This window comes from Leptosomus discolor, chromosome 1 (assembly GCF_034619465.1).
Source record: "Leptosomus discolor isolate bLepDis1 chromosome 1, bLepDis1.hap2, whole genome shotgun sequence".
Lineage (NCBI taxonomy): Eukaryota > Metazoa > Chordata > Aves > Leptosomiformes > Leptosomidae > Leptosomus > Leptosomus discolor.
In genome coordinates, this window is record NC_141391.1 from 218,334,669 (window position 1) to 218,359,304 (window position 24,636).

The 24,636-nt window shown below is 56.6% G+C and overlaps 1 protein-coding gene across 1 annotated transcript; it reads right to left on the minus strand.

Moving 5' to 3' along the window:
• Window positions 1–1,326: 1,326 nt before the first annotated feature.
• On the minus strand, window positions 1,327–23,741 carry DENND6B (DENN domain containing 6B). The gene is made up of 20 exons (XM_086475314.1): window positions 23,604–23,741; window positions 17,242–17,280; window positions 17,104–17,146; window positions 15,673–15,785; window positions 13,965–14,045; window positions 12,103–12,208; window positions 11,470–11,549; window positions 11,146–11,208; window positions 10,306–10,361; window positions 9,623–9,745; window positions 9,122–9,217; window positions 8,920–9,014; window positions 8,261–8,326; window positions 7,527–7,591; window positions 7,016–7,105; window positions 6,082–6,135; window positions 5,584–5,693; window positions 3,531–3,633; window positions 1,943–2,017; window positions 1,327–1,607 (listed from the first exon to the last, which is right to left on the minus strand). The coding sequence occupies exons 1-20, from the start codon at window positions 23,739–23,741 to the stop codon at window positions 1,485–1,487; spliced, it is 1,719 nt and encodes a 572-aa protein (XP_086331440.1). The 3' UTR covers window positions 1,327–1,484.
• Between the last annotated feature and the right edge of the window lie 895 nt (window positions 23,742–24,636).

Below are 24,636 nucleotides of genomic sequence, written 5' to 3' on the forward strand. Positions count from 1 at the left end.
TTTTTTTTTTTTTTAAACTAGTATTTTCTACTATACACGAGCGCTTCGGCCCGAGGCAGTCACTGCAGAGCTACGGCAGGGACGCACACACAGCTCTACACACAGAACATCCACTGTACAGGCAGGGCTGCCGCTAAGGAGCGTTGGACAGAACTCGCTGCTACGGGGAGGGACGGCCCCGTCGCCTCGCTGGGCCGCTTGCAGGCTGGAGGCGGCGGGGAACCGAGCAGCCTCCCGCTCCCCCGCGCTGGCTCCGGAGGGGAAAAATGCAGGAAGGGTCCGGCTGCCACCTCCGAGCCTCACCGACGTCTCCCCAGCCCCGAGGCAGCGCGGCAGCGGCCAGCGGTGAAGCGGCACAGCTTCCACCCCGCGAGCAGCGGGCGCTGCCGACGGCTTTGCGGAGGTCTCGGCTGAAAAGCTGAACCCTCCTGCCCCGGGCAAAGGTTGGCTCCAGGGCTTCTGACGGAGCAGGAGCGCATCAGGCTGCCAGGGCCATCCGAAAACCCATTCTTTTGGGGAACATTCAGGCCCTGGCCAGACTGGCCGGAGGTGAAATGCAGCTCCAGCAGCAGCAATCGACCCCGGGGTCACAGCAAATCCATTTCCAAGGCAGCTGGCAGGAAGACTGCTTGCTCAGGGAGAGGGCAGCTGCCTCCAAAGGCAGCAGCAGAGCCTCAACTCTTTCCCACATCCAGCCCAGAAGCGCACACACACACTCACACACACGCACACACACACAATAAATTACATTCAGAGGCCAGCTCCTCTCTGCGGAGCTCCACTGGCCATCGCCGCTCACACAGCACCCCGCCGTGACCTCCGGGGGACTCCGTTCCTTGCAGATGCACCAGCCCCTTCTTCTTCTCTGCCTCTGCCTTGGAGAAAACCCAGCAGCATTCCACATCCAGCCGCTCCTCCTCCCGCAGCCGAAGCTTTTGCCGGCACGAGTCAGGCTGCCGAATGGGCAGGGAGGGTTTTTTCACACCGCTGGTACGCGGGGGGCCGGCATCTCTCTCGTTACCATCAGGAGCCGTCCTGAAAACACCCCCACCCCGCGACGGGGCTGCTCCTGCTGCCCGCAGGCAGGGCAGCGGCGCGCTGCGAGCCCCAGCCCTGGGCAGAGACGGGTGCGGACGGAGGGGCGGCGCGCGCCTCGCAGGGCCTGGGCGCGCTGCTGGAAGCCCGGCTGCTGCAGCCTGAGCCGCCGGCAGCCGCGCAGGGAGCAGCTCCTCGCTGCCAGCCCCCCCCCAGCTCCGCAGAGCGGGACGAGGCAGGCGACAGCGCCCTCAGGTCCCCGTTTCTGCCGCCGTTCCGACCCACGCGCCGACGTCCTCGGGATGGCCCGCAGCGGTGAGCAAGGTCCGGATCGGGTCATGCAGCTGGATCGGGGAAGAACTTTCCTTTCCAAAGGCGACTGCAGCTGCCCACAGCCCGGAGCAGGGTGGCAGGACCCTTCCTTCTCCAAGAGAGCCCCTTCGCCGCCCTCAGTGGTGGTGCAGCACGGCCTGGAGGTCCTCCGGCAAGGAGCCAATGATGGTCTCGATGTACAGGCCCACCCGCTGCAGCGTCTCCTCCTTCACGGGGAGGTGCTGGCACCGGGCTCGTACCTACAGGGAGCGAGAGCAGAGGGGGATTGGGAAACAGCTGCGAAGCTCCTCTTCCCGCTTCGCCCTCGGCTGAGCAAACTCCACGCTGTCTTTAGCCCGGGGTGCGAGAGGACAGCCAGGAGACCGTCACCTCAGCCTCGGGGAGGCAAAAAGGGTCAGAACTTTGAAGCCTTTGCTACACAAACACTAAAGTTTTGCAACTGTCCCATCTGCCCGTTCTCCAAATCAGGGAGCGAGGACAAAGTTTTCTAAGCAACGAGTGTGATCCGTGTCCCTGGGCCCTCCCTGCGACAGAGAGAAAGGAAGGAGCGCAGGAGGAAGGGAGCAAAACTTACCAGCTTCTCACGAAGCTTCAGCACCAGGTCTACAATCTCCACCTCAGACTTGTCCTTCATCCAGGCCACAATGTTCTAAAGAGAGAGAAGAGCCTTCTTCAGGGACATTTCCCCTTTACAGAAGCTTTCCTCAAAGAGACACCCCTAAGCAACGCCTGAAATAAAAGCGAGGAGGAGGTTTCTCACCCTCTTTCACACCTTTGCTCGCAGCACTTAAGCCTAAACAAGCAAGACGGAGCTCTCCCCACCTCTCTGACCACGGAGCTCTCCCCACCTCTCTGACCACGGAGCTCTCCCCACCTCTCTGACCACGGCAGCCTCAAGCTCTGCCCTGCGAGAGGAGAGCCAAGGCAAGAGGCAGCCACACGCAGGCAGCGTGGGGCTCCCCCCTCCACTGTGAACTTTGCACCGCCCCCAGAATTCAAACCTCTCTGCCAGCGTCGGGCCCGGGAAGCACAGGAGAAGCTCCGGCGTTCCCCGCACCGTGCCCGAGGACCTGCACGGCCGGACACCGCAGCAAGCACCGCGCTGGGTGGGACACCGGAGCCCTTGGGACCACCCCAGCAGCTGCTTAGACTGGGAAACTGTTACCAGCAGTGCCTGGCACCCGGCTGAAAATCCCACCCATGTTCACATTTCATGGCATTTTCCAGCCCGCACCAGACGACGCTGCTCGTCCGGCCCTCTGTTGGCTCGGGAAGGGGCTGACGGGCGAGAAGTAGCCGACAGAAGCAGCCAGAGCAGGGCCTGCCCTGGCTAACAAGGCGGGGGAGCGGAGCTGCTCGTGGTTTTGTCCCCTCCACGTCCTGCGATTCCCGTGTGTCGACAGCCAGGCGGCAGAGCCGCGGCTCCCGGGGGCGCAGGGCACTGCTCCCCACCAAGCCGGGCAGAATCGCGACGCGTCTGGGTAGCAAAATTTTACAGTTGAAGAAGCTGCTCTAAAGGCCAAGAAAATGTTCTCAGCCTTGTCCTTTGTATAGGCCCTCCCAGGACGGGTTTAAAACCCAGTCGTGCAGATCGTGGAGGAAAACAAAAGAAAACAACAGTGATTAATTAGTAACGGGCGTGCTGAGCCTGGGGAAATAAGGTTAGAATTAGCATCATTTGAATTTTACTTGTTGCCTAAGTCCTAAATAACTTTGTGCCTTCTAAGTAATTGATGTAAGAAGTTCTCAGGATTGTAACCATGTAGGATTAGTAGAAAATTCTGTAGACTATTTCGGAGACAACCCGAAACTGAAACCAGAACTGGAAGCAGAAAAGACGAACCCAGCTGAAGAAGGGGATTGTGAGCAGACTTAGTAAGTGATGAAGAACTGAAAGGTTGAGCAAAAATTTACAAAGACTTTGGACTCTGTGCATTGATAAAGAAAAGGTATAAAACCTGCAAGGACTTGGAATTCGGTTGCCACACACTCGAGGTGTTGGCCCAACTCTGAGCGGTTAAGAAAGCAGACCCAGAGATCCCCACATCTGGGTCAAGCGATTTATCTCCTGGAGCAGCCGGTAAGCGCCCAAGGGAGCAGCGCCCCCATCTCCCAGGTTTCAGGCCACGGCGTTGGTTTTAACCGCGGCGGCTGGAACGTACCGCGTCGCAGATCGCCTCCAAGTGAAGGGCCTCCAGCTTCTGGGTCATCTCCTTGTGCCGCTGCCGGTACCAGCCGTCGAAGTTGGGAGATTTGAAGAAACGCCTGCAGAAAGAGAGGGGACGTGGAGAAGGGGACGGGGGGGGACGGATCCAGAGAAGCACACCGGCTCCATCGCACCCCGATCCCCTCCCTCCCACAGCCGGGAGAGGAAAAGACTCCCTGATTGAGCGTCCTTAGGGACAGTGACCGACTAGGAGCGAACGCGCCCGTCGTGTCTTGTCCGCTCCAGCGGCTTCTCTTCCGTCGGGCATGAGCAGCTCCGGCAGATGGTCACCAGCCCCACCAGCCTCACGCAAGGTGCTCTTTGCCCTTCCGCAGCCTTGCGCCGGCCCTCGGCGTGATGGTAACTGGGATGGTTCAACGCGGGAAGAGTCGCCTTCCTCCGCAGTATCCTTGCTTAACTCCTTTCCTGGTGTTTATTCCCCTTCCTCTGCTTGATTCCTTCCCCTTCCCGACATTTCAAGCTCTCAAGCACTCGCGAGCACGGACCCAAGTCCCAAACAACGGGTGATTTACATCCCATCATCCGGGCTACGGCGAAGGCTGTGCAATTCCCACCGCAGGGCGGTTATAACCTCCGTCCGTCCTGCGCTACGCGGGAACACGAGCGGGGGCAGCACACCGCCCTGGTTTACCTCGGAGCGTTACAGAACTTGGATCAAATCCAAACTGGGATTGAAAAGCCACGGACGCAAAGACAAGGCTCGTGGCAGCAGAGGCAGAAAAGTACGAGAACGTTTTCGCTGCCACCGAGAGGCGAGTGCTGCCGCGCCAGCAGCACGTCCTCAGCGGCTCTCGCCACGGCGGGGCTCTCTCGGACGCTGTAGCTCAGCGTCTCCCTCCACGAAGAGCGGCCGCTCCGTGGCTCTCCAGGCTGCTCCCCCGGGCGTCCTGCAGAGAGCACTTCGCCCGCAGAACTCGGCTCGTGGTGGCACCGCTCCGTTTTGCGGCTCCGAGGACTCTTGCCCGCGCGCCCTCCCCAGCGCGGCGGAGTCCGAAAGCCGGCCGAGATCCGAGGGTGCCGCTGTGACCCGGACTCGCTGTCCAACGGGGGGGTTTGACGCAGCACCACAAGCCACAGCACACGGACAGAACGTCACACGGCGAGGAACGCTGGAGCCTGTCAGCCTCTGCGTGTGCATCGGCTGCCTGCAGACCCCACCCAATTCACGGAGACAGCTGCTCCTTCGTTACTGGCTTTCAAAGGACTGGAAACCCAAACCGAAGTCTGTCCCGCACCGCAAGGAGCGGAACGGCTCGTTCTCTGCCGGACGCATCGAAGCACAAAATGGTACAAGCTTTACCCCAGCCACGCAACGCCCCGACCCGGGACAGTTGTCTCCGCTCGCTTTCTGGGTACTGTTTTCCCTTCTCCATAGCCGTACATCTGCCACCTTCCTTCCCACTGGGTACCTGATTTCTGGATTTCTCCTGCTCGTTTCGTGCTAAGGGTCTTCTCCACCTCATTTATAACTAATTATCCTGTAGGAAAACTGCACGCTCTCTTAAATTCTGCCCTGAAGAAGCTGCGTCCTTCTGTGTTCTAACAGCACTGCCCTCGGGCAGGAGAAACGAGATGCCCCTCGTCCTCAATGCTCTACACCCGCGCCCAACGCTGCTGGGCGAAGCCCTACGAGTCTTTACACCCCACCTGCCCAGGAGCAGACACTTCAGAAAGCAGGGTGCCCTGGGGGACAACAAACGGCAGCTGATGTCAGAGATGAGGGCCCTTCTTCTCCAGCAGTGAGCACTCCTGAAGGGGAGAGCTGACAGCTGCTAAACCCGGCTGCACCCGCTCACTTCAGAGCCTCCCGAAACCACGGGATTGATTCTGCCCTGCACGAGCTCCTCCTGACCGTTACTAGTTAATCAGTTCTCCAGGTCACCAGTCTGTCCTGAAACTCTCCTTTTTGCTCTAATTCCAGACTTGACGTCCATCACAACTCGCAGCAGCTGTTACGGGGACAAGGCACGTCACGACCCAGCTCTTACCTGTAGAGCCCCAACCAGTCGCCCTTCAGCACACAGGTAAGCTGGGGACCAGCATGCTCGAGGGTCTTCATGAAATCCTCCTGACGGAAAGGGCGAATTTGGGGAGGATTCTGCACAACAGAAAGACCCGGTTACACGGCACCCAAAAGAAACCGGGGGAAGGTGAGGTCTGCACCTGCCACGGAAGAGGCTGCACAAGGCAGAGCTGGTAACTACAAGAACAAAAGATGCCCGAACACCTTACCCAGCCTTGCCAGTGACATTCAAATTAGAGGCACAAGAGTTGAGCTGAGCGTACTGCAAAACAGGAAGCATCTGCCCCAATGTTTGTTTCAACTTTTTTTTTTTTTTAAAGAAGTAATAACCCTCTTCCTCACCCTCTTCCTCCAACGAGGGAAGTTCACGCAGAGGATGAGGGCACGTGATCAGCATCTGGCGCACCTATTCCCAGCCCCCGTGGTCAGAGTAAAGCAGAAGCAACTGGAAAACTGAACGTACCTTCCACGGAGTAATGGCCCTCTGCAGAGGCATCAGACTTGCAATATAATGCTCCTAGGAAGAAATAAAAAACCAAAATAGAATTAACAAAAGGTACAACAATCGAGGCGCCTCCTGCACGGTGACTGAGCCTGTCGGTCTTCTCCAGTGCTTCACAGGCCCCCTCGACAGCCTCACACCCTCTGGCTTTTGCCTTCGTGGTTGTGTTTGACACAAGCCCAAGCGTCCCAGCTCGCCTCCCACCAGGGACTGGGTCACAGAGCTGTGCCACAAGAATCCTAAGCGCGCCACGCGAGGAAAGGTCGGGCGGGAAGAAGTTGGCCGGAGGGACTAGAACGCAAAAAGATGCTCCGTCCTCCCACGTGCCACCTCCTAAGGTGATGTAGGAAAGCGGAGGAGGCAAACTTGGCCAACTGGAGGGTCACCAGCAGCTCTCCAGCGGGACTAGACAGGGAGGGCCTTGGAGGGAAGGCTAAAACCTGCCATGGGTGGTGTCACCACGCGGAGGGGCCTCAAGCTCTACAGCAAAGCTTCCCAAAGCCAAAGGGAGGGTTTTGCACCGGCAACGGGGTCAATCCCAGCATTAGAGGGGAAGAGGAACGTTCTGGGCTCCCGTCCCTTCCCCGTGTGTCTGCTCTGACCACCTGCTTAAAGAGCAGAGAGTCAGCATTACAATCAAGTAACGACTCCCACCCGTGCTCTGCCCTCACACACGGCGTGCCGCGTGCCCGACCTGCTCACTACTGACATGTGTGTTCCAGAGACACTTTGTTCCTTGCCACGGAGTAAAACACAGAGTGCCCCGTCCTGAATCGACTAGAGATGCTCGGGTAGGGGTGAATAAAGGAGGGCGAGCGCCAACTTGTCACTCGAGCACCTCCCGCTCGCCTCCCCTCCCCCTCACGCCGCTCCGACAAGCCTCTGCTCATCTCACCAGGGGAATGATGAAACTCTGGGTCAGCTCCAGGAGGTGACGCCTCAAAAGGGCACTCTGGACTTCAGACGGGCGTTTCCGCTGGATCCCCTGCAAGCACAAGCAGCGCGTTCACCGGGATGCTGTTCCCAGGCCCGGGATGGGCAAACGCTGCGGCTATCAGCGAGTGGGCCGGAGCAGGCCGGAGCACCGTCCCGCCCCAAACACAATTCCCCTCTCTAGTTAAACATGTCACTCACATTTCACTACGTAGAATCTGTTTTTCCAGACTCTTTTTTTGGATAAGGCTTGTTCTCCGTTAGGTTGTCACTAGCACCCGCATTCAATCCATAATATCCAGTGAAAAACGTTAAAACTGGCAGGATAAACATCTCCAGGGATACTTGACTAAACCATGACCCACTGTGAAGAGCCTGCTCCTTCCCGGGAGTTTTGTCTGTTTAAACCAAGCTGTTGGCCCAGTTTTCCCACAATGACATACAGGACGTAGGAAAGAGGGGAAACTGCTCACCTTCAGTAGTCGTTTTATCAGGGTTTTGTCTTTGTGAAGGAATGTTTTATAGGAAGTATAGATTCCTAGGAAAAAAAACAAAGCCAGGGAAAAAAAAGCAGAAGTTAGAAACAAATCTTTGCCCACATATCTAGAGGAGGTGCAGGGTGACAGAACTGAAGCTCCTCGCACAAACCCTGGCAGCTGTGTGTGGGTAATTAAAAAAAATTGTGAAAAAATAATTAAAAATTTATGCAATTGCCAAGGCAGCCAGTACTCACAGCAGGATTAAAGGACACTGAACTGTCTCAAGGACCTTCTCATGCTAAGCTTACGGTGAGATAACCTGCTGGCATCAGCTTAGGCTCGGCCTGAGGTGACCAGCGGGTTGAGGGACGCACAGCTTGTCGAGGTAAGCAAGTTCCTTCGGCTGCCGCCGCATCCGGAAAGCGGGTATGACACATAAAATAAACCCAGGGAAATCACAAGTTGTTCTCCCAACACTAAACCAATTTGTTCAATTAATTTATAGCGGGTTTTCCGACCTCAGAACAAAGATGAGCACCTTTGCTGTATTAGACGGGGGACGCTACCACGGTGGAGCGGATCAAGCGGGAGAGGACGGTAACACTAAAACGCCCGTTTGTTGAGATGCAAAGAATGCCGCGCGCCACGCTGGCGTGCCTGCCAGGCCTGCAAAATCCCCCACGTGGAAGGGTAAATAAAATCAAATCACGTCTGATAAAAGGACCTACCTGGTTTCGTGTCTAGAGTTTTCAGCTTAGCTAACTTCTTCACCTTGACTTGCTTGGGCAGGTCTCCTGTGGAAAGACATCAAACGACTAGTTCAGGCTCTAATCTGCCCTCACAGCCACAGCACGCACACGAGAGACTTCGCTCTCGAGAACATTCAGTCCTACACTTGCACGTCTTTAATCATATCCTCCCCTAACCCCACCCTCACATAAGCCTTCCCCTCTGCTCCCTTCCCTGCTAGAATTTTGGAACTTGTATGTGTTGAGGAGGCATCGCAAAAACCCCGCTCCTCAACCTCGAGGTCTTCTTGGCTTCATAGGCAACCATCAGAGTCTCCTCTCCACTGCGCTCTCCTCCTCTACGCAATTTTCTCCTTCCTGCCCAGCAGGGACTTTTTTTCTTAATGCTTCAGCATAAACCCACAGCACGCCATCCTCTCAGCATAAACCCATACACGCCATCCTCTCAGCAATTTGTCTTCATCACCGTTTGAGCTCAGCCTGCACACCAGCTCAGTCAGAGCCCAGACTTCCCTTCGGTTCCCCAGCTCTCGCAGGAACAAAGATGTGCAGAACCGAGGCCAGCGCTGCGACCGTCCGCTCGCCCGTAGCCTCTAACAGGCTCTACCCGCACGACAGGACTTCGGTTCCGCCCTTACCTGACATCCTGAGCTCCCCAACCCGAAGAATGTGCGGCCAGTGCTGGAGAGTTTTGATAAAGAACGGGTTTGTGACTCCCACGACGATGTTTGGCCTAGAAGGGGGGGGGGCAGGGAAAAAAAAGGCAGAACAATGCTAAGCTCAGGGTTTCCTTCCCACAGACAGCGGCAAGCGGGTCGCAAGGGTCGAGTGGCTACTCACGGAGCCTGTGTCCTGGTGGTGTACTCCTTGAACTCGCTGTCGTGGATAGTGAAGTAGGGGCGGTAGTCGCAGCAGTACCGCAGCGGAGCGAGGCAGCTGCAACACAGGGCAGTCGCCGTGTGAACTTCACAGAGGAGGAACGTGTCTCTGCAGCAGGTTCATGTCCTAGAGCCGTGTCTCGTCCTGCCAGAGGTGACGCTCTGCAGGAGTTCCAGGCTTGCTTTTTTTTTTTTCTTTTGCTAAAGCAGAGTTCAAAGCTGGGGAGACCAAGTTCCTCAGCGCTATGAACCCTCAGGTCTCCCAACACGGGAGACTCGGTTTTGCTCTTCCCTACCGTCAGTGGAAGACAAGCAAGACCCTGACTACGCTGTTTGTCGTACCAGCTCTCACAGGGAAACTAAACCTAAGGCAACTGGCTCGGCAGAAGAGCGGGTCCGGAGGAGAACAGCCGTCAGGATTTACTCGTACAGCTACCCCCACCCCAGCAGCCGAGGGCATTACCTGGTAAGCGCCAGCACCAGTTCTGAGGACACCGTAGGGGAGGGGGCCATCACAACCACGGGCTCTCCCAGTAACATCAGCTCCCACAACATCTGGACGTGAATTAACACTGGCTGGAAACACCTGGCAGCGAAAGGCAGAACGAGGGTAGAAACGCAGGTCGGAAAGGCCAGGCACGGCTATTGCCTCGTCCGGGCGCGCGTCTGCCTGGGACCCGGAAATCTCGCTTGGCTTTCAGCGCCCCGCAGCAGAGCGCCCCGGGCCCTCGCACGCGCGGGTGCTCAACCGTTCCACACGTGTGTAAAGGAAGGGCTTTAAGCGGCGCAAAGCGCCTGCTGCTCCCAGCGCGTCCCTTCACCCCAGCGAAGCCGAGCGCACGGGGGCTGCGGCAGATGCCCGTCTGTTCGCGCCCGTCACGGGTGCGTAACGCCGCCAGGTTGGGTTCAGACACGCCATGGGCACGCGTCAGAGCTGCAGCTGATCGCCAGCCGAGGCCAAGGAGAGAAACCCTCCTCCAGGCAGGACACGGGGCAGCGCACACGGGTTTAAACACCGCCCAAGCTCCGCAAAGCGGTAGCTTTTGATTCCTCCTCTGACGTCTTCCCTGTACCTACGACTTAGAGGATACTACGAGCAGGGAAAGCAGAGGGCACGGAGAGGGTTGCAGGGACGGCAGCTCTCACCTGAAGAGGTCCAGTTCGTGAATACTGGGGAGAACCAGTGGGGCTGGTAACAGATTCTAAACGAGGAAGAAAAAATAAACAAATAAATAAAAATAACCAAACAGACACCAAACTGTTAGTAAACGGAAGCATCCTGACTGAAACGCCATCTAAACTGACCCCATCAATCACAAAGCACAAAAAGAAGAGAACGAGGTTAAGGCATGGAGGTGTGAGCCAGGAACAGATCTGGATTGAGCATTAAGGTCCCAACAAATTTCCTTCGCTAGAAGATAGCCAAGAACCTCTTCTTTTCCAGATGTGAAAGACAGCCTGTGTCTGCGCCTGCACTTTCTAGAGCTTCCTCTGAGCTTAAGACACAGATCAAGACCATGAGGGTTGGTAAAACGGGTACCAAAAGTTGTGAAATACGACAGCATTTGTCAAAGGAGAGAAAACGGGAAAAAAGCAAATGCACAAGAATCGAGGTCAAAGCTCAATAAAAGCAGTAAAGATGCCCAGGCAGCAAATGCTGCAAAGCAACAGAGAAAGCTGAGGTCGGGTCTCGTGGAGACCTCCCAATGCACGACTTCCCAGGACAAGGCGGACCCAAGCGGGGAGAACAACGCACAGACACGGCTCGAAGCACGCAGCTTCCGCGCAGAGAGTCCTGTTCTGAAAGACCCGGGCAAGAGAGCGCGCGGTTGGAACCAGCCGGGCAGCTCAAACCACACCAATCCCAGGCCAAAGCGGTTCCAGGCAGGACAGGGCTGGAAGAGTTCCAGTTCTCCTCCACCCTCCTTCCTTGGGAGTCTGGGTGCTGCTCACGGCTGGCTCGTGTCAGGCCACGCTTCATCTCACCTCTTGATTGAACTGCTTCACTGGGCTCGATCCTGGCTTGTCCACCCTGGACGGGATTCTCACCTGGATTACAAATGAGAACAGACAGATTATCCAGGGAGATGGCATCAGTCAGCGCGCACACACACTCCGCTTGCTTTCCCAACAACCATCCAAGCAAGAAAGCTTCCTCGGCTATCAATTCTAACGGCACAGAGGTTAGGAATAAAGGGAAAGAATCGAGAGTAAAGGGCAAGCTGAACATCCAGAAGGGAAGGGAATACATGTTCCACTTCCCGGTTCGCCTCAGCCTGCTGCCGAGCGCAGATCACCAGCCCCGAGTACCTGAATGACAACTCCCATCACGGGAAGGTTCAGAGTCTGTCCTGGCACGGGAGGCGGCCACTGATCAATCTCATTGCACACTGCAGGGACACAGGTAAAGAAGAAAGGTGAATCTGAAGGTCAGCACAGCCAATTCAGCCCGTCCTCCAAGTTCTGCCAATTTAACTATCGCTCATTCCTAGTTCACGTGTCCCCCTGGCCAGTTGCGAGCCAACACTACGTCAAATAATTGTGCAAGTTTAGGTGGGACACCAGACTCGACGTCTGCAGCACCGTTTCCAGGGCAGGCCCAGCAGCACTGCACTGTTGAGAAATCATGATTAAGTTGAATAGAGCAATGAAGACCCAGACAGAGATGTAGCATTAGCAGTTTTTCCCCTCTCGCTGGGAATACACTGTGTGCAAAACTGACAGCCTCATCTATTAAGGTTGTCAGACACTCCCCATTAAGGCACCTTTTACAGCTGTTTATAATTTTGACAAGCCAACCACACGGATGAAAGTTTTTCCCTGCCGAAATTTGTTCCAGAATGAACTAATGTGGAACATTTCAGCTGTCTTTCAAGAACTTCCTGATAAAACCTCTGAAAGATTTCAATATGCAAACCCTCCCTCCTCCATCTGGCTGCTCACCTGCCTCCAGGCACGGCTCCAGCTTGTCAAAGTACTCCGGAGCAATCAGCTGCAGCAAGGACTGGAACAAGTTCACATACGGAAGGCGTGACACCAGCACCAAAGACTGAAAAAAGGCACATTTCGGAGTCCGGGACCCCCGACACGATCATTTCTAGCACTGCTTACTAGAGGGCTAAGCTTGAAAACCAACATCAAAACCATGAAAGAGCTCAAAAGCAGCACTTTTAGTGGTGGAATTCTTGCCAGCGTGCTCGGCGTTGAGCCTTCAGGCTTTGGGAGACCCTGGGTCCCCACACAGGCCAGGAGTCTGTTGTTTAACGACTAAGCACAGCAGGCGGCTTCTACCGGGGAGCCGCCGCAACTGGGCGGGATGAGACTGTGACCCAGCAAAAGATCAGCCGGAGCAAAACTAAAAATAAACTGCTGATAGGTCCAAAGCTACCAAAACAACCATTTCAGACGGAGAGGTGCAAAGGAGCGGACCCCTGAAACGGAAACTAGGCAGATAAACAAAATAAAGGAATTCTGGGGAAGAACAAACAAAGTGACTTGAAATAACGCGGAGTCGTTTCCAGCAATGCCTTTTGTTGCTGTTGGTTTGGCTTCTTTGTGAAACAGTTTGCTATTTTTTTATAGCTTTTCCAATTCAGTCCCACTGGGGGGACTCATTACTCTGCTGGTTATTCTCTTCCTCTAATCGTTAATGAACACATTAATTAGGATCCAGCGAAAATTTCTGCAATAGTCACTGAAATACCTCCTTTCCAACCCAAAACTTTGCCATTTGAAATAAAAAAGCCATCCAAGCACGACACTATACTTCACCGAGGAAGCCAACATGCCCACTACTTCTGTACGTCTACCAAAGAGCAAGGACACAGGCCTGGTATAAACACCTGACCCGTGCGGTCCAGCTCCTCTAACCCTCCAGCTTTTGGAGTGAACAACCCACTGCTTTCGTGGAGATGAAGCAGCTCATTTCTGTATTTGCATGTCTCTCTGACAGAGACTCCGTGCCGCTGCCTAGAGGTGGAGGAGAGAAAGCACAGCGGGCCAAGGAACTGCCGGGACAGACGGGTGTCAGCAGGTACCAGGCTGGTCTGCTCTGCAGCGCGGCTCTTCGCAGAGCAAGTGTGCACAGTTACCTGGTTGAGAGGATGGCCTTTTACCTTTTGATGGGAAAAAACACTACTGAAAGAGTCATTCCGTGGACCCACGGAGCAAGATGGATCTGAGGGTAACAGTAAAACATTTGCCTTCTCTAGAAGTCGTCTGAAATCGCACTCTCTCTCAGGCGGTGACCATAACTATCTGCCTGAGTTTGCACGTTTATTTCCGCAGGAACATGCAGTTTGTACTCTTTTCTCCAGTGGCTGTGTCAAAGGAACCGATGGGAAGGGACAAGGCTGGTGAGGCACCAGCAGTGTCACTGCTGCTAGCAAGAGGCAACCAGCCCAGCGGGAAATCCATTCCCAGACGGCTGCTAGGAAGGAGAACGATTAAAGCAATAACAAGAGTAGGGCTAAGGTGTGCCTAGCACAGACTGCAACAGCGCAGCGTGTCCTCTCGCTGCCCGTGACACCGGAGCACGCGCTGAAGCAAGTACCCGAGTGCTCCGGGACCTCGTGATTCAGACGGCGCGTCCCTGCCCGGGTGATTAACGCACCACGGCAGCCGCGCCCAGGTTTGTTTGGAGCGACACTTCCCACATATTCCTCTTCTCCGTGACCCCTGCTGCTTCCCGCAGAAACGCCGTGGGTGCCGCGTAGGAAGGGGTGCTGTTCCACCGCTGTGGACAGGGGCCTTTTCACAGCCGCGTACCGGCTGCGAGCAGCAAGCGATCTGGTTTCAGCACTCACCTTCTGAAAATAACCTCTCTTCATGGAGCTGTCCTTGACTTGCCTGAAGTACACGTACCCGAAGTAATGCGCCGACTCCCGCTGCAAGAGACCAGCGATGCCGTGACGGAGAAACCGACGGCCGCTGTCCCCACGCTCCCCCCGGCCACCGGCCAACCGACGCGCCGCCCCCCGGCTCGGGGGCGGTTACAGCACCCCCCCCGGTACCAAAGTCACCCACGCTCAGCCGTCGGGGAGAGTTTACCAAGGAGACACAACCAAACCCACAAACCCCCACAGCCTCCGGGCAGCGCCCTTCACTAGCGCCTTCCTGCAGCCCCCCCAGGGCCACCCCCTGCAGGGTTGAGCGAGGCTTCCACCAACGCCACCCCCAGCGGAGCCACCCTGCTGAGCTCACCCCGTGCTGCCACCGGTGTGCTCCGACTGCCAGTCCCCTGGGCCAGCCGGAGCACAGCGTGTTGCTGGGGAAGGAACGCGTCATCTTCTGAGCGGAGGAAACGGGCTCTGCCGTACCCGTTCCACCCCGCCTCCGCCGGGCGTTTGAGGCAGCACCGGGCAAATTTTGCTCAGGAGGAAGCACAAAGCGGAACGATGCTTCCTTCATAGCATCCACGAGAACTAACAGATTCAGTGCAAACCCCCAGCGATCATTTCAAACACGCCATGGCACTCGAGTCCCCACAAGGAGGAAGGGCAGTTTCACTGCCGAGCACACAGACCATCCCTAACATCGTTTTGAAGCCCCACAGGCCCCACGGTTTAGGGCGCCTTTCTCTTCCCAAATACTATTTTTCCACAACAGAATCCAGTACTTTGGCAGTTTTATCCCCCTGACTTCTTCACAGCTAGGTGAATCTGTGCGGCAGCATCCGACCGCTGCAAAGCAGTAAAGATGCAGGCAAGCTGAAAAATCTCTAGACCGGAATTTAGGAAAAGAAATCCTCCTACTCCCTCTCAGACTAACAACTCATTTCTGGATTGCATCCCACAAAAGGACTGCAGAAGTGTTAAAAAGGCACAGGCACAGGAAGCATCATCCCAAAGGAGAAAGCAGAAGAGGACAAGCCGATCTGACGGCCATCTGCTCAATTAAAAGAAGCGACAGTGCTCAGCACATCCCTTCCCTTCATGAAACGGACAGTTCACTGAGGGGAAAACCACAACTGATGGACACCCCTGATGTCAGGGCTTGGGTATGGTTAGACCAGCCCGCACACAGCCAGCCAAAGCGTGGACCTGCCGCACGCCGGTTATTGCGGCTGTTTTTATAGACGTAGATCCTGCCACAAAGGAACAGAGCCGGCATCCCTCAGCAAAGGAGGTGAACATCTCATTTACCACAGACAAGGATGTCCTTGTCTTGCCTCACAGAAACGTGCACAGGTAGCTGTGCCCTCTTGTTGGATGTCACCTGTGTGCCACCGTTGATCTTCCGCCGGGGCTAGGCACGACCGCTGCTCTAACTGGGGGTCCCCCGACTCAGTTCCGTCTCTCAGAGCAGCTGGGATTCTCAACACGGCCCTCTCTGAGCATTAACCTGGAAGTAAGCCCCTGTGCTGAAAGCCTTCTCCTCTTCCGACTACTCCCACGGCCAGAGAAAATGAGTATTTTATGCACAGAAAACAAATGAAGCGTCTGTTTGGCTTTTAACGCAACAACACGACTGTCTGCTCAGCAGGTGTAAGGAGTGCACTGAAATGCGACCGACCTGCAGCGTCAGGGGTGCTTCTCTATTGTACTCGCCACCATCCTCGTAATGAGCAGTCCTCTGTCCCCCCGACTGACGAAGACGGAAGCTAAATTGCGTATCCCCCAGGCCACCTGAGACAGAGAAGATCGCAAACGCTCAGGAAGAAGTTTCAGTAAAGAGAAAGCTGGAAATTGGTTAAATCCGAAACGCTGACACGAACAGGGATGCTGATTGACATCCAAAACTGAAAATGGAGAGGAACAGCATAAAGAAACCCCAAAAGCCCGGCGCAAGACAGGGAGAACACGCAGCTGAACGCAAGAGCTGGTACCACTAAGCCCAGCTTTGCCAGGCCATTGCTGGGAAACCCACAGACAGGGGCCAGTCTCCCCAGTCCCGAGAGGCGACAGGCACGGCTTCCCACCCACCGCGCGGGAACGCCCACAAACAGCCTGAACCCGAGCCCACGCAAACACCGATTCGAAGGACGACCCCCTGCCTGACAGCTCCAACAAAGGACCCGGAGAAGCCCCGCGGCCGGGCGCCCCCCAGGCGCCGCTCCCCAGCGCGCTTCGTGCCGCAGAGGAAAGAGCAGCGGGAGCCCTCCTCAGCTGGGCGGGCTCGGGAGCAGGGCCGAGCACGCACAGAGAGGTCAGTTATGGGGAGAGGGTCCCACACACCGAGCTCACCGCGCCCAAAGCAAGGCTACGCAGGCCAGGCCCGGCGGTGGGGTGAGAGGACGTACTCCCTCCGCGCTGTGTGCAGCAGCTACGCTCCGAAGAAGAGGAAAGGCTGCTGTGTGTATTATGAAGACACGGCTACTAGTAAATAATTTACTTTAATAAAAGGGACACTTAGCCTGAGCGTTCACTAAGCTCTGAGAAACCAGTGAAACTACGTCCCCAAAGACATTTAAAACTAAACTGGGCAAAGCTGTAGAAAACTAACAGTCAGGAACCAGTCTTAACGAAACGGCTGCTGGGATGCGTGAACACGTTTATTTCTCAGTGCCACCCTTCTGACGTATAAAAACGAGCTCTGGGAACGCTTCTGCTGCGGGAGCACCCTCTCCCCATCTATTTCTCTTCCCTCGCAAACAAGGAAATGCCGACTGTCGACAGCACCAAACCTCAAGGACCTGCCCTCCGGGACCGGGTTTTGTACCTCATCGGCACGGGGGGAGCAGGAGCGCGCGTGCTGATCAAGAGATTGTCCCGTCCCCCACTAGATCGCAGATTCTACACCCAGAGAGCAATCAAAGTGACAAGAAGCCTCTTTGTTCAGACCCAGGGGCCGGGCGCTCCCTGATGTCACCGCTGTAGAAGACACGGCCCATCAGTCTCCGCTGCACTAGGGGGATGACTCACTCTTTCCACCGTGAACCCGCTTCTCTCCTAACGCCACGAACCACCCGGCAGGCTGCCGGCACGGCCGCCAGATGCCACCTACCTGAGTAGGAGTCTGGGAAGGACAAGTAGCAGATACTCGTTTTCTGCAACAAACAAAAACACACAGTGGGAGAACCTTCACCGCGGCTGCTCAGCGTCTTTAAAACCAGGGGGGAAAAAAACAAATTAGAACATTTACCTCTTTCTCCGTTAGTCTAAAGTCATAAGGATACACCAACTGCAAAAGAGACAAGAGCCAAGAAGTCAGTCGCTGCTCCCCCGTGGCTGCCCCACAGATCTATAACCGTTCCCTCCACACAGTAACCGCCTCATTTCTCCCCAACTAACACCTCCCGCAAGCTGCCGCCTCCCGTCCGAACCCGACTGCCAGGGGCCCGCTGCACCGAACCCGGCGCAGAACCTGCACTTGTTCTGGCGGACCTGGAGACAGACCCAACGGCTTCTGTCTCACTTGGGTTTGAACTGGAGAGTCGGCAGCTCGGTGAGCGAACAGCCCCACCGCCCCGCCGCTAACTCCTCTGCACAGACCCCTGATGTGCAAACGTCTGTCCCCTCTGAGGCGGGCAGAGGCGACTGTTCCAGGGCTGCTTGAAATTATGTCAACGTACGCTTAACTCTCCAAGCTCCAAGCCCGGAAAGCATTACTATATTCATTTCTGCGCCTAAATAAAAGTTCAAAAAATGCCCAAAATAACTCCCTACAAAGTTTCGGACTTTGTGTCTTTCCAATTGTTTGGAGGAGGGTCGCTTTTTATTTTGATTTTTTAAACCCTGCTAAAAAGCCTCTTACAATTCACAACCCCCAGTGTCCTGCAGGGGTGAGGAAGGCTGGCCTCGCCAGCTGCCGAGATGGATTTCGCAGCAATGAAACGAGCAGACGGACGGCAGGGACAGACCACGAACGGCTTTAAAAACGAGGCAGGGAAAGAAGAGCCGCGGGGGGACGGCACAGAGCGCGTTAACAGCCGCGGCTGGGGAAGCGACCTCTGCGGCAGCAGCGTTCTGCAAAGATCCAGGCAGGGCAGGATCACTGTCCCCAAGGGCAGAGGAAAGGACGAGGCAACCACCAAGAGGGAGACAACGGCAGCCTGGACGAAGGGTCCGGCTGCGTGAAGGGACAGAAAACACTAACTCCTCTGCAGGCCAAGCAGCAGGAACCCTGGTGTTAGACACAGGCGTGGGTGTATCCACCCCAGCCTCCGGGCTGGAAACGCTTATTTACCAGTCCTGAGCGACCAGGCAGCTAGAGACACTTTCACAGTGACCGAAAGGCAGGACACGGGCAGCAGGGGAGGGCTGGGGGGATTCAGAGCCGCGTTTTAGCCTCTCCGACTTGAGCTCCGTTGTCAGAAAGACAAGCTGAGGTTTATTTCGCACAGAGAGAGGTGGGTCTGGCACAGGCGTGAAGCCTCATGCTTTGTCAGCATACCAGTGACAGCTGAATTGTGTTACACCCAGTTTATCACCCGGCATTTCAGATAAGACAGATCCTCAAGAATTTTAAATCATCTGAAGACTCTGGCTGTGCAGCTGAACCCTGCGAGCGAACGCTGATAACACCGTTCCGGCATTTAACCTAACGCAATAACAGAGAACTCAACCCAAGACTTCTCAGGTCAGGGCCGAGGACAGAACCGCAAGCGAGATCCAGCAGCAAGATCCACTCCAGGAACAATCCCACCGGGAGGCCAGAAACGACACAGTCACAGCAACGACGAGTCGTCACGGGCCGAGGACAGAGATGGAAGGGTTCACGGATCTGCAGCAGTTAATCTACGCAGCCAGTACAGCACCCACTGATCAGGAACTGCAGAAACCGTAGAAATAAGTGGATGAGAAAAAAACTTTCTCAGCACATAAGCCATAAGCCTGGAATGACCTGGAAAATGGAGACGGGCTCTTCAGACCTCTGCGGCTCCCGGGCAGTATCTCTGCTCAGGTCAGTCATCTGGTCCTCGAATCAGGAGCTCTCGTCAGTGCTTGATTCTTCTTGCAAGACTATAAATAGGAAGGGTGGCACCAAGCCAGAGCGCTGGAAGTTCACCAAGCGAGCTCGCCTCGCTCTAACAATTCCCCACTGATTCCTTGGCAAGGTCATCTAATCAGCTTCGGAGAGCGAGCCAAATTAACCGGTAAAAATGACGCTGATTGGCCTTCGGTTAAAGCTCCTCCAAAAGACGAAAGCCACAAAAACACAGGAGCAAAATGATCCCACGGACGCTACAGCGACGAGGCAGCACACGAAGGCACGACGGGCTTTTCAGGCGCTGAAGCATGAAGCGGTGCCTTACAAGCACGCCACAGGAGAGGACACGCTTCCCTGCTTGCGATAGCTTCGCATTAGGCAGCTGAATAAATCCTTGTGGTTATGACTAATTTAACAATGGTACGAACGTTTATTTTCTTAATTCCCGTGTCATAATGGGCAGCCCGGGAACGGAGACCTGGACACCTGACGGCGATTCATCACGGAGCTCAGGAATCTCACAGCGCTGTGCCCTCTGCAACGCTTGCTGATGGTCTAAACTCAAGCTCAAGAGCCAAGACAGACCTCCAGTTCTCCTGCTGCCTTTACTGGGGGGTCCTTCTGCAAGCAGGTCAGACCAGGAGGGGACACTGGTGGCTCCCAGCTGCCTTGGGGGTCCCAGTTTAAGGCACGCTAAGCGTATGTTTCACTTGGAGATGTGTGCTCAGCATTTTGGGACAAAAGAACTAGGAAAAAAAAATGAGGCTCAAATGCTTCTGGCTGAGCATGGGAGCGCTGACAGACCCAAAAATTCAGATACCATGTTTTTGAAAAACAGGCCTGGTCATCTCCATCTCTGCTTCCCCTTCAGTTTGACACGCATGTCTACGTTGGGGTGGGGGGGAATCCCTAAATATTGACAAGATTAAAACCCCAATCTCAAATACTGAGAGTCCTAGTAAATAATGAACAGTAAATAGTAAAAGTCGCTGGAACTTTTCAAAAGCAAAAAGAGAGCAAACAGAAAGGAAGCTTTCATTTGTAGAAGTCCCTGGATATCTCAGAAGCAGCCCAAAAGGGCTTGAATGATGTCACACCTTGTGGCACGGCACCCTCTCCCAGCAATACCGAATTAACAAGTGTGGAAGTGACCCACGGTGTCGAAAACGGGTCCTTGCACCGAAGCTTTGCTGTCAGCATCGGCAACGGTGCCGACACCGCTGCTGCTGCCACAGCGACGCAGAGAACACCGCAGCAGAGGACTTCTGGTGACTCCAGAGTAACCCGGCTTCACCAAGCGCCTGCGTTGGGAAAAGCTCGGGGGGGAGGAGCCGGCGCCGCAGTGAAAAGGGACATTTCAGAACCACGGGGACGGATTTTCAGCGTTTCTGTGCGAGCGGCACCAGGGAAGCCGGAGCCCTCATGGAGCCGGAGGGCGAAGGGCTGGCGGGGAGGGCTGTTCCTGCAGGACACAGACTGCTCGCCCCAGAGGACCCTCCCAGAAACGTGTCCCCTCTCTCCCTGGTATTTCTGCTGTCTGTAGTTGACTATTTGAAGAAATGGAAATGAGTCTGAAACAGAAATTAGACCTAATCCCTGCGTTAACCTCCGTTTTCCTCTGTAACTCCTTTCCTACTGTGTAGCTACAGGGCAGCGGAGCGGGACTCGCCGAATTTCAGGCCGATGTAGCTGCACCACGAGAGGACTGCACAGAACACAAGACAGGCAACATTCAGAAACCCGAGCAGACCCTCAACAAGCTCTTGGCTGTGAAGCTGCATCCACAGAGCCGACCCCATTCCGGGGCAGCTTTGCCTTCCTACCCGAAGGACGCACAACACACGCTAATCGCGCTTCGACAACGTGGCTTCTGCGCAGATTTGGGGAGCAAGGGAAGAAAAAGAGATGTTTTATCTGGAAAGAACCCAACATTCAGGCACAAGCAATCTTCAGGAAGGGATGGCGAGGTCTCAGCACAGAAGCGCTGCCCGAGACACTCCTGCTCCTAAAGCAGAGCCGCAGGGGACGCCCTCCGGTTGGACTCACCCCGGGATGTCTGCAGCCCCGCACGCTGACTGACAGAGATGACGCAGGAGCACGGTGCACCCTCCAGAACGGGAGGTTTCCCTTCCTCTGACTCGCTTTGCTGCGAGCGCGGGAGGCCGCGGGAGTTACTGCCCGTCGCTCTCTGCAACCCTTGGGTGCGGGAGCAGCCCCCGCGCCTGAATCGCTCTTCAGAGGGACACACGTCCGTCCACAAAACCACAGAGAGCTCCGTCAAGATCTAACCTCCGCCAGATGCACTGCTCTGGGGATGTCGATGCCAAACTTCCCGTGCGAACTCAGCCAGGACTGAAGTCCCACAGGGCTGGGTGCCACGGACGCGTTTTGGTTTTAAGCCAGGAACTTGCAGTCGAGAGCCCAGATCATAAAACCCCCTCTCCCCCGCTGCAGAAATCAGCCTGCTCGGAGACAAGCCACAGGATCTGGACCCAACCGAGAACAACCAAGGCAACAGATGGGAACAGGGAACAAGCAGGAAGCTGATGACACCGTTTGACTGCTGGCAATAGTGATGCTTCCACTTTTTCAAAATTTTGAAATAATTTTACTTGGAATTCCCCTGTAAGACAGTAACAGCTTGAGCTTTTATTTTTTCCCAACCCCACCAAGAATGGAACGGGGGATCTTTATCACACTGCTTCTCCTTGGCCTGGCTTCCTTCCTGGGCATCCCACGCCAGGCAGCCCCCTGTTCCTTGCCCGAACCCTTCGCTCAGAGACAGAAAGCCACAAGGGACAACCAAAGGGAAAGCGATGGTGGGGCTGTGTCGTCACTTAGGCCAGATGCCGAGATGTTCCCAGTCTTCTTGGCCATTTGTGCCACATGAGAAACATTTTCCCATCAATACTGAAGTAGGCAAAGGAGGAAAAAGGGAGGAAAGGAAGGAAAAGAAGAAAAATACCTTTCCAGAGATTAACAAATCATATTACTGCATACCCCAATCACAAAGTCTCCTCCTTATAATGCCAGACAGGTAACAAAACCAGTAAGAAAGCACCTTTGTAGCTCCATATTAAAACACCCCTAGGAAGCATTGAAGTGTAAATGCCAATCATTATCCCAGTATTGACATATATTTATATCCAGGGTATCTCGGGTCTGGTTTTGCAGGGAAGTTTAGAGCATGTGAAACTTAGGTCTACAGCAGATTTTTCTGATTTATTTTCAGGCTTCATGGAAAGAAACTTAACCAAGTATTTAAGAAAACAGAGCAGCAGTAGGCTAACTTGACCTCTACTGCTCTCCATTCCCTTCGGAAGCTGCAGCACAACTTTAAAAATTGGAAGGAAAGTTTCGGCCCTCTGAAAAACAGCGTTAACCTCCTTACACAAAGGCATAGCGAGGAGTACTTCCCGCAATGACACACCAAATACCACGGAAACTGAGATAATCCAGACACGTGTGGTCCTCTTATGTTGCATTTTCTTAGAGCACCAACCAGCTCTTGCCTTCAGCCACGTCACAAGCCTCAGGTACCCCACTCCCTTCAAACCCTCTTTCAGAGGCAAACACCACAATCTTCCAGGGAAGAGGGAAAAAACTGTCCCAGTCATTTCACTCCCAATTCATCCTCTCTGCCCCCCCCCCCCCCCCCTCCAACAACACCCCCCCGGGCATATCAGCCTCCTGGGAAACCTCTGACAGAGCTGCCTCAGCCCCCTGCTCCACTGCACCCTGTTACCTCCCCAGCACTCCCACGAAGACTCCTTCCCTGTGGCACCCCCCTCAGCCCCCCCTTAGCGCCTGCTGACCCCACACATCCCACCTGTATTTCCCAGTGCCAGTCCCCCCACCCCCAGGCCTCCCTGCCTCCACGGGCTGTTCTCCCCAGCCCTTCCTCCACAGCTTTCTCCCCACCACCCTCCTCCCCCTCCTCGGCAGCCTGCTAGCCCTCTGCCCACCTCACTCGGGCACCCCCCTGCCCTGGCTCCTCCTGGCCCTGCACACCCAGGCACTGTCCTGCCCGCTACCCCCCGCCCCAGCCCCGCACCCAGCCTTAGCCCAGCTGTCCCCAACCCGCACCCCCCCCCGCACCCCCCATTCTGCCCTGTCTTCCCCCGCATGGGGCCCTTCCCCGGCCCCACCTGCTCCCCACCGCCCCCCGCTCCCTCCCCTGCCCCCCTGCTCCATTCCCCCCAGCTCTGTCCCCATCACCCCTCGTACCCCCACCCTCCCCCCGCCTACTCGCTGCCCCACACAGTGCCCCCTTCTTCCCCACGCCCTATCTGGCTCCCCCTTCTCCACAGCCCCCGGCCCTGCCCGGGCCCACCCTACATACCCCCTAGGACCCCCACCCCACACCCCCCGGGCCCACACCCCACACTCACCCCATCCACCCGCCAGGACCCACGGACCCCCCAGGCCCACAGCCCACGGACCCCCCAGGCCCCACTCCCCCACCCCCCCAGGCCCACACCCCATGCAGCCCCCAGGACCCAACGGACCCACCTCCCACAGCCCCCGGGCCCCCCGGGCCCAGCCCCGCCCCACACCCCCGGCCCCGCCCGCACCTCCATGGCCTGGCCCAGCTCCAGGTCGAAGGTGACCACGCAGACACAGTCGAGCCAGGCGGAGAACCGGGCCCAGGGCAGCGGGGAGGCGGCGGCGGGCCGGCGGGGCCGGGGCTCGGCCCGGCACAGCGCGTCCATGGCAGCGCCCGCTCCGCCCGGCCCGGCCCGGCCCGGCCCGGCCCCGCCGCCCCCCGGCCCCGCCCCGCCGCGCTGCGCCCCCCGGCGGCCCGGAGGTCCCGCGCCCGCCGCCCCCACCATCGAGACGGCGCCGGCGGCGCAGAGCGGCCCCGGGGCTGGGCGTCATGGCGGGCGCGGCGGGGGCCCGGCGGCGGCCGAAACGCAGGGGGACGTGGCCGCCGCTAAACCCCCCTCCTACTGCGCCCCGCCGGGGGCCGCGGCTCCCCAGAGCTTCACCCTCCCGTCCCCAGCCCCCTGCTCGCCCGGGGCCGCGGCTCCAGCCCCGGGGCCTGACTGGGCCTTCCCGGGCAGGGCCTCCGCCGGGGCGGCTGCCTGGGCCCCGCGGTCGGGCCCGGCCCGTGGGCTCACGGAGGCTGCGAGCGGTGCCAGCGGCGGGGAGGGCGGCCCAGGGGTGCAGAGCCCCTTGCTGCACACCTTGGCACGGGGTGGGCATTACCCGAATTAAATGGCGAAGGGTAAATTGGGACCTGAAGGTGCTCGGGTTTGTTCAGGGTGAGGGACGTGAGCTCCCCGGCACCGGCTGCTTTGTGGTCAGTAGGTCGAGAGAGGTTCTCCTCCCCCTCTGCTCTGCCCTGGTGAGGGCACATCTGGAACAGTGTGTCCAGGTCTGAGCCCCTCAGTTCCAGAAGGACGGGGAACTGCTGGGGAGAGTCCAGCGCAGAGCCCCAAAGGGGATGAAGGGGGTGGAACATCTCCCTCAGGATGAAAGGCTGAGGGAGCTGGGGCTCTTGAGCCTGGAGAAGAGGAGACTGAGGGGTGACCTCCTCAATGGCTATAAATACGTGAAGGGCGAGTGTCAGGAGGATGGAGCCGGGCTCTTCTCGGTGACGGCCAG

Excerpts from the sequence above, each read along its gene's own strand:
- DENND6B (XM_086475314.1), bottom strand. The coding sequence starts at position 23,741 with ATGGACGCGCTGTGCCGGGCCGAGCCCCGGCCCCGCCGGCCCGCCGCC. Across the intron at positions 8,327-8,919 it reads TGGGGAGCTCAGGATGTCAG|GAGACCTGCCCAAGCAAGTC; the intron begins GTAAGGGCGGAA and ends GTCTTTCCACAG. Across the intron at positions 3,634-5,583 it reads GACTGGTTGGGGCTCTACAG|GCGTTTCTTCAAATCTCCCA; the intron begins GTAAGAGCTGGG and ends CTCTTTCTGCAG.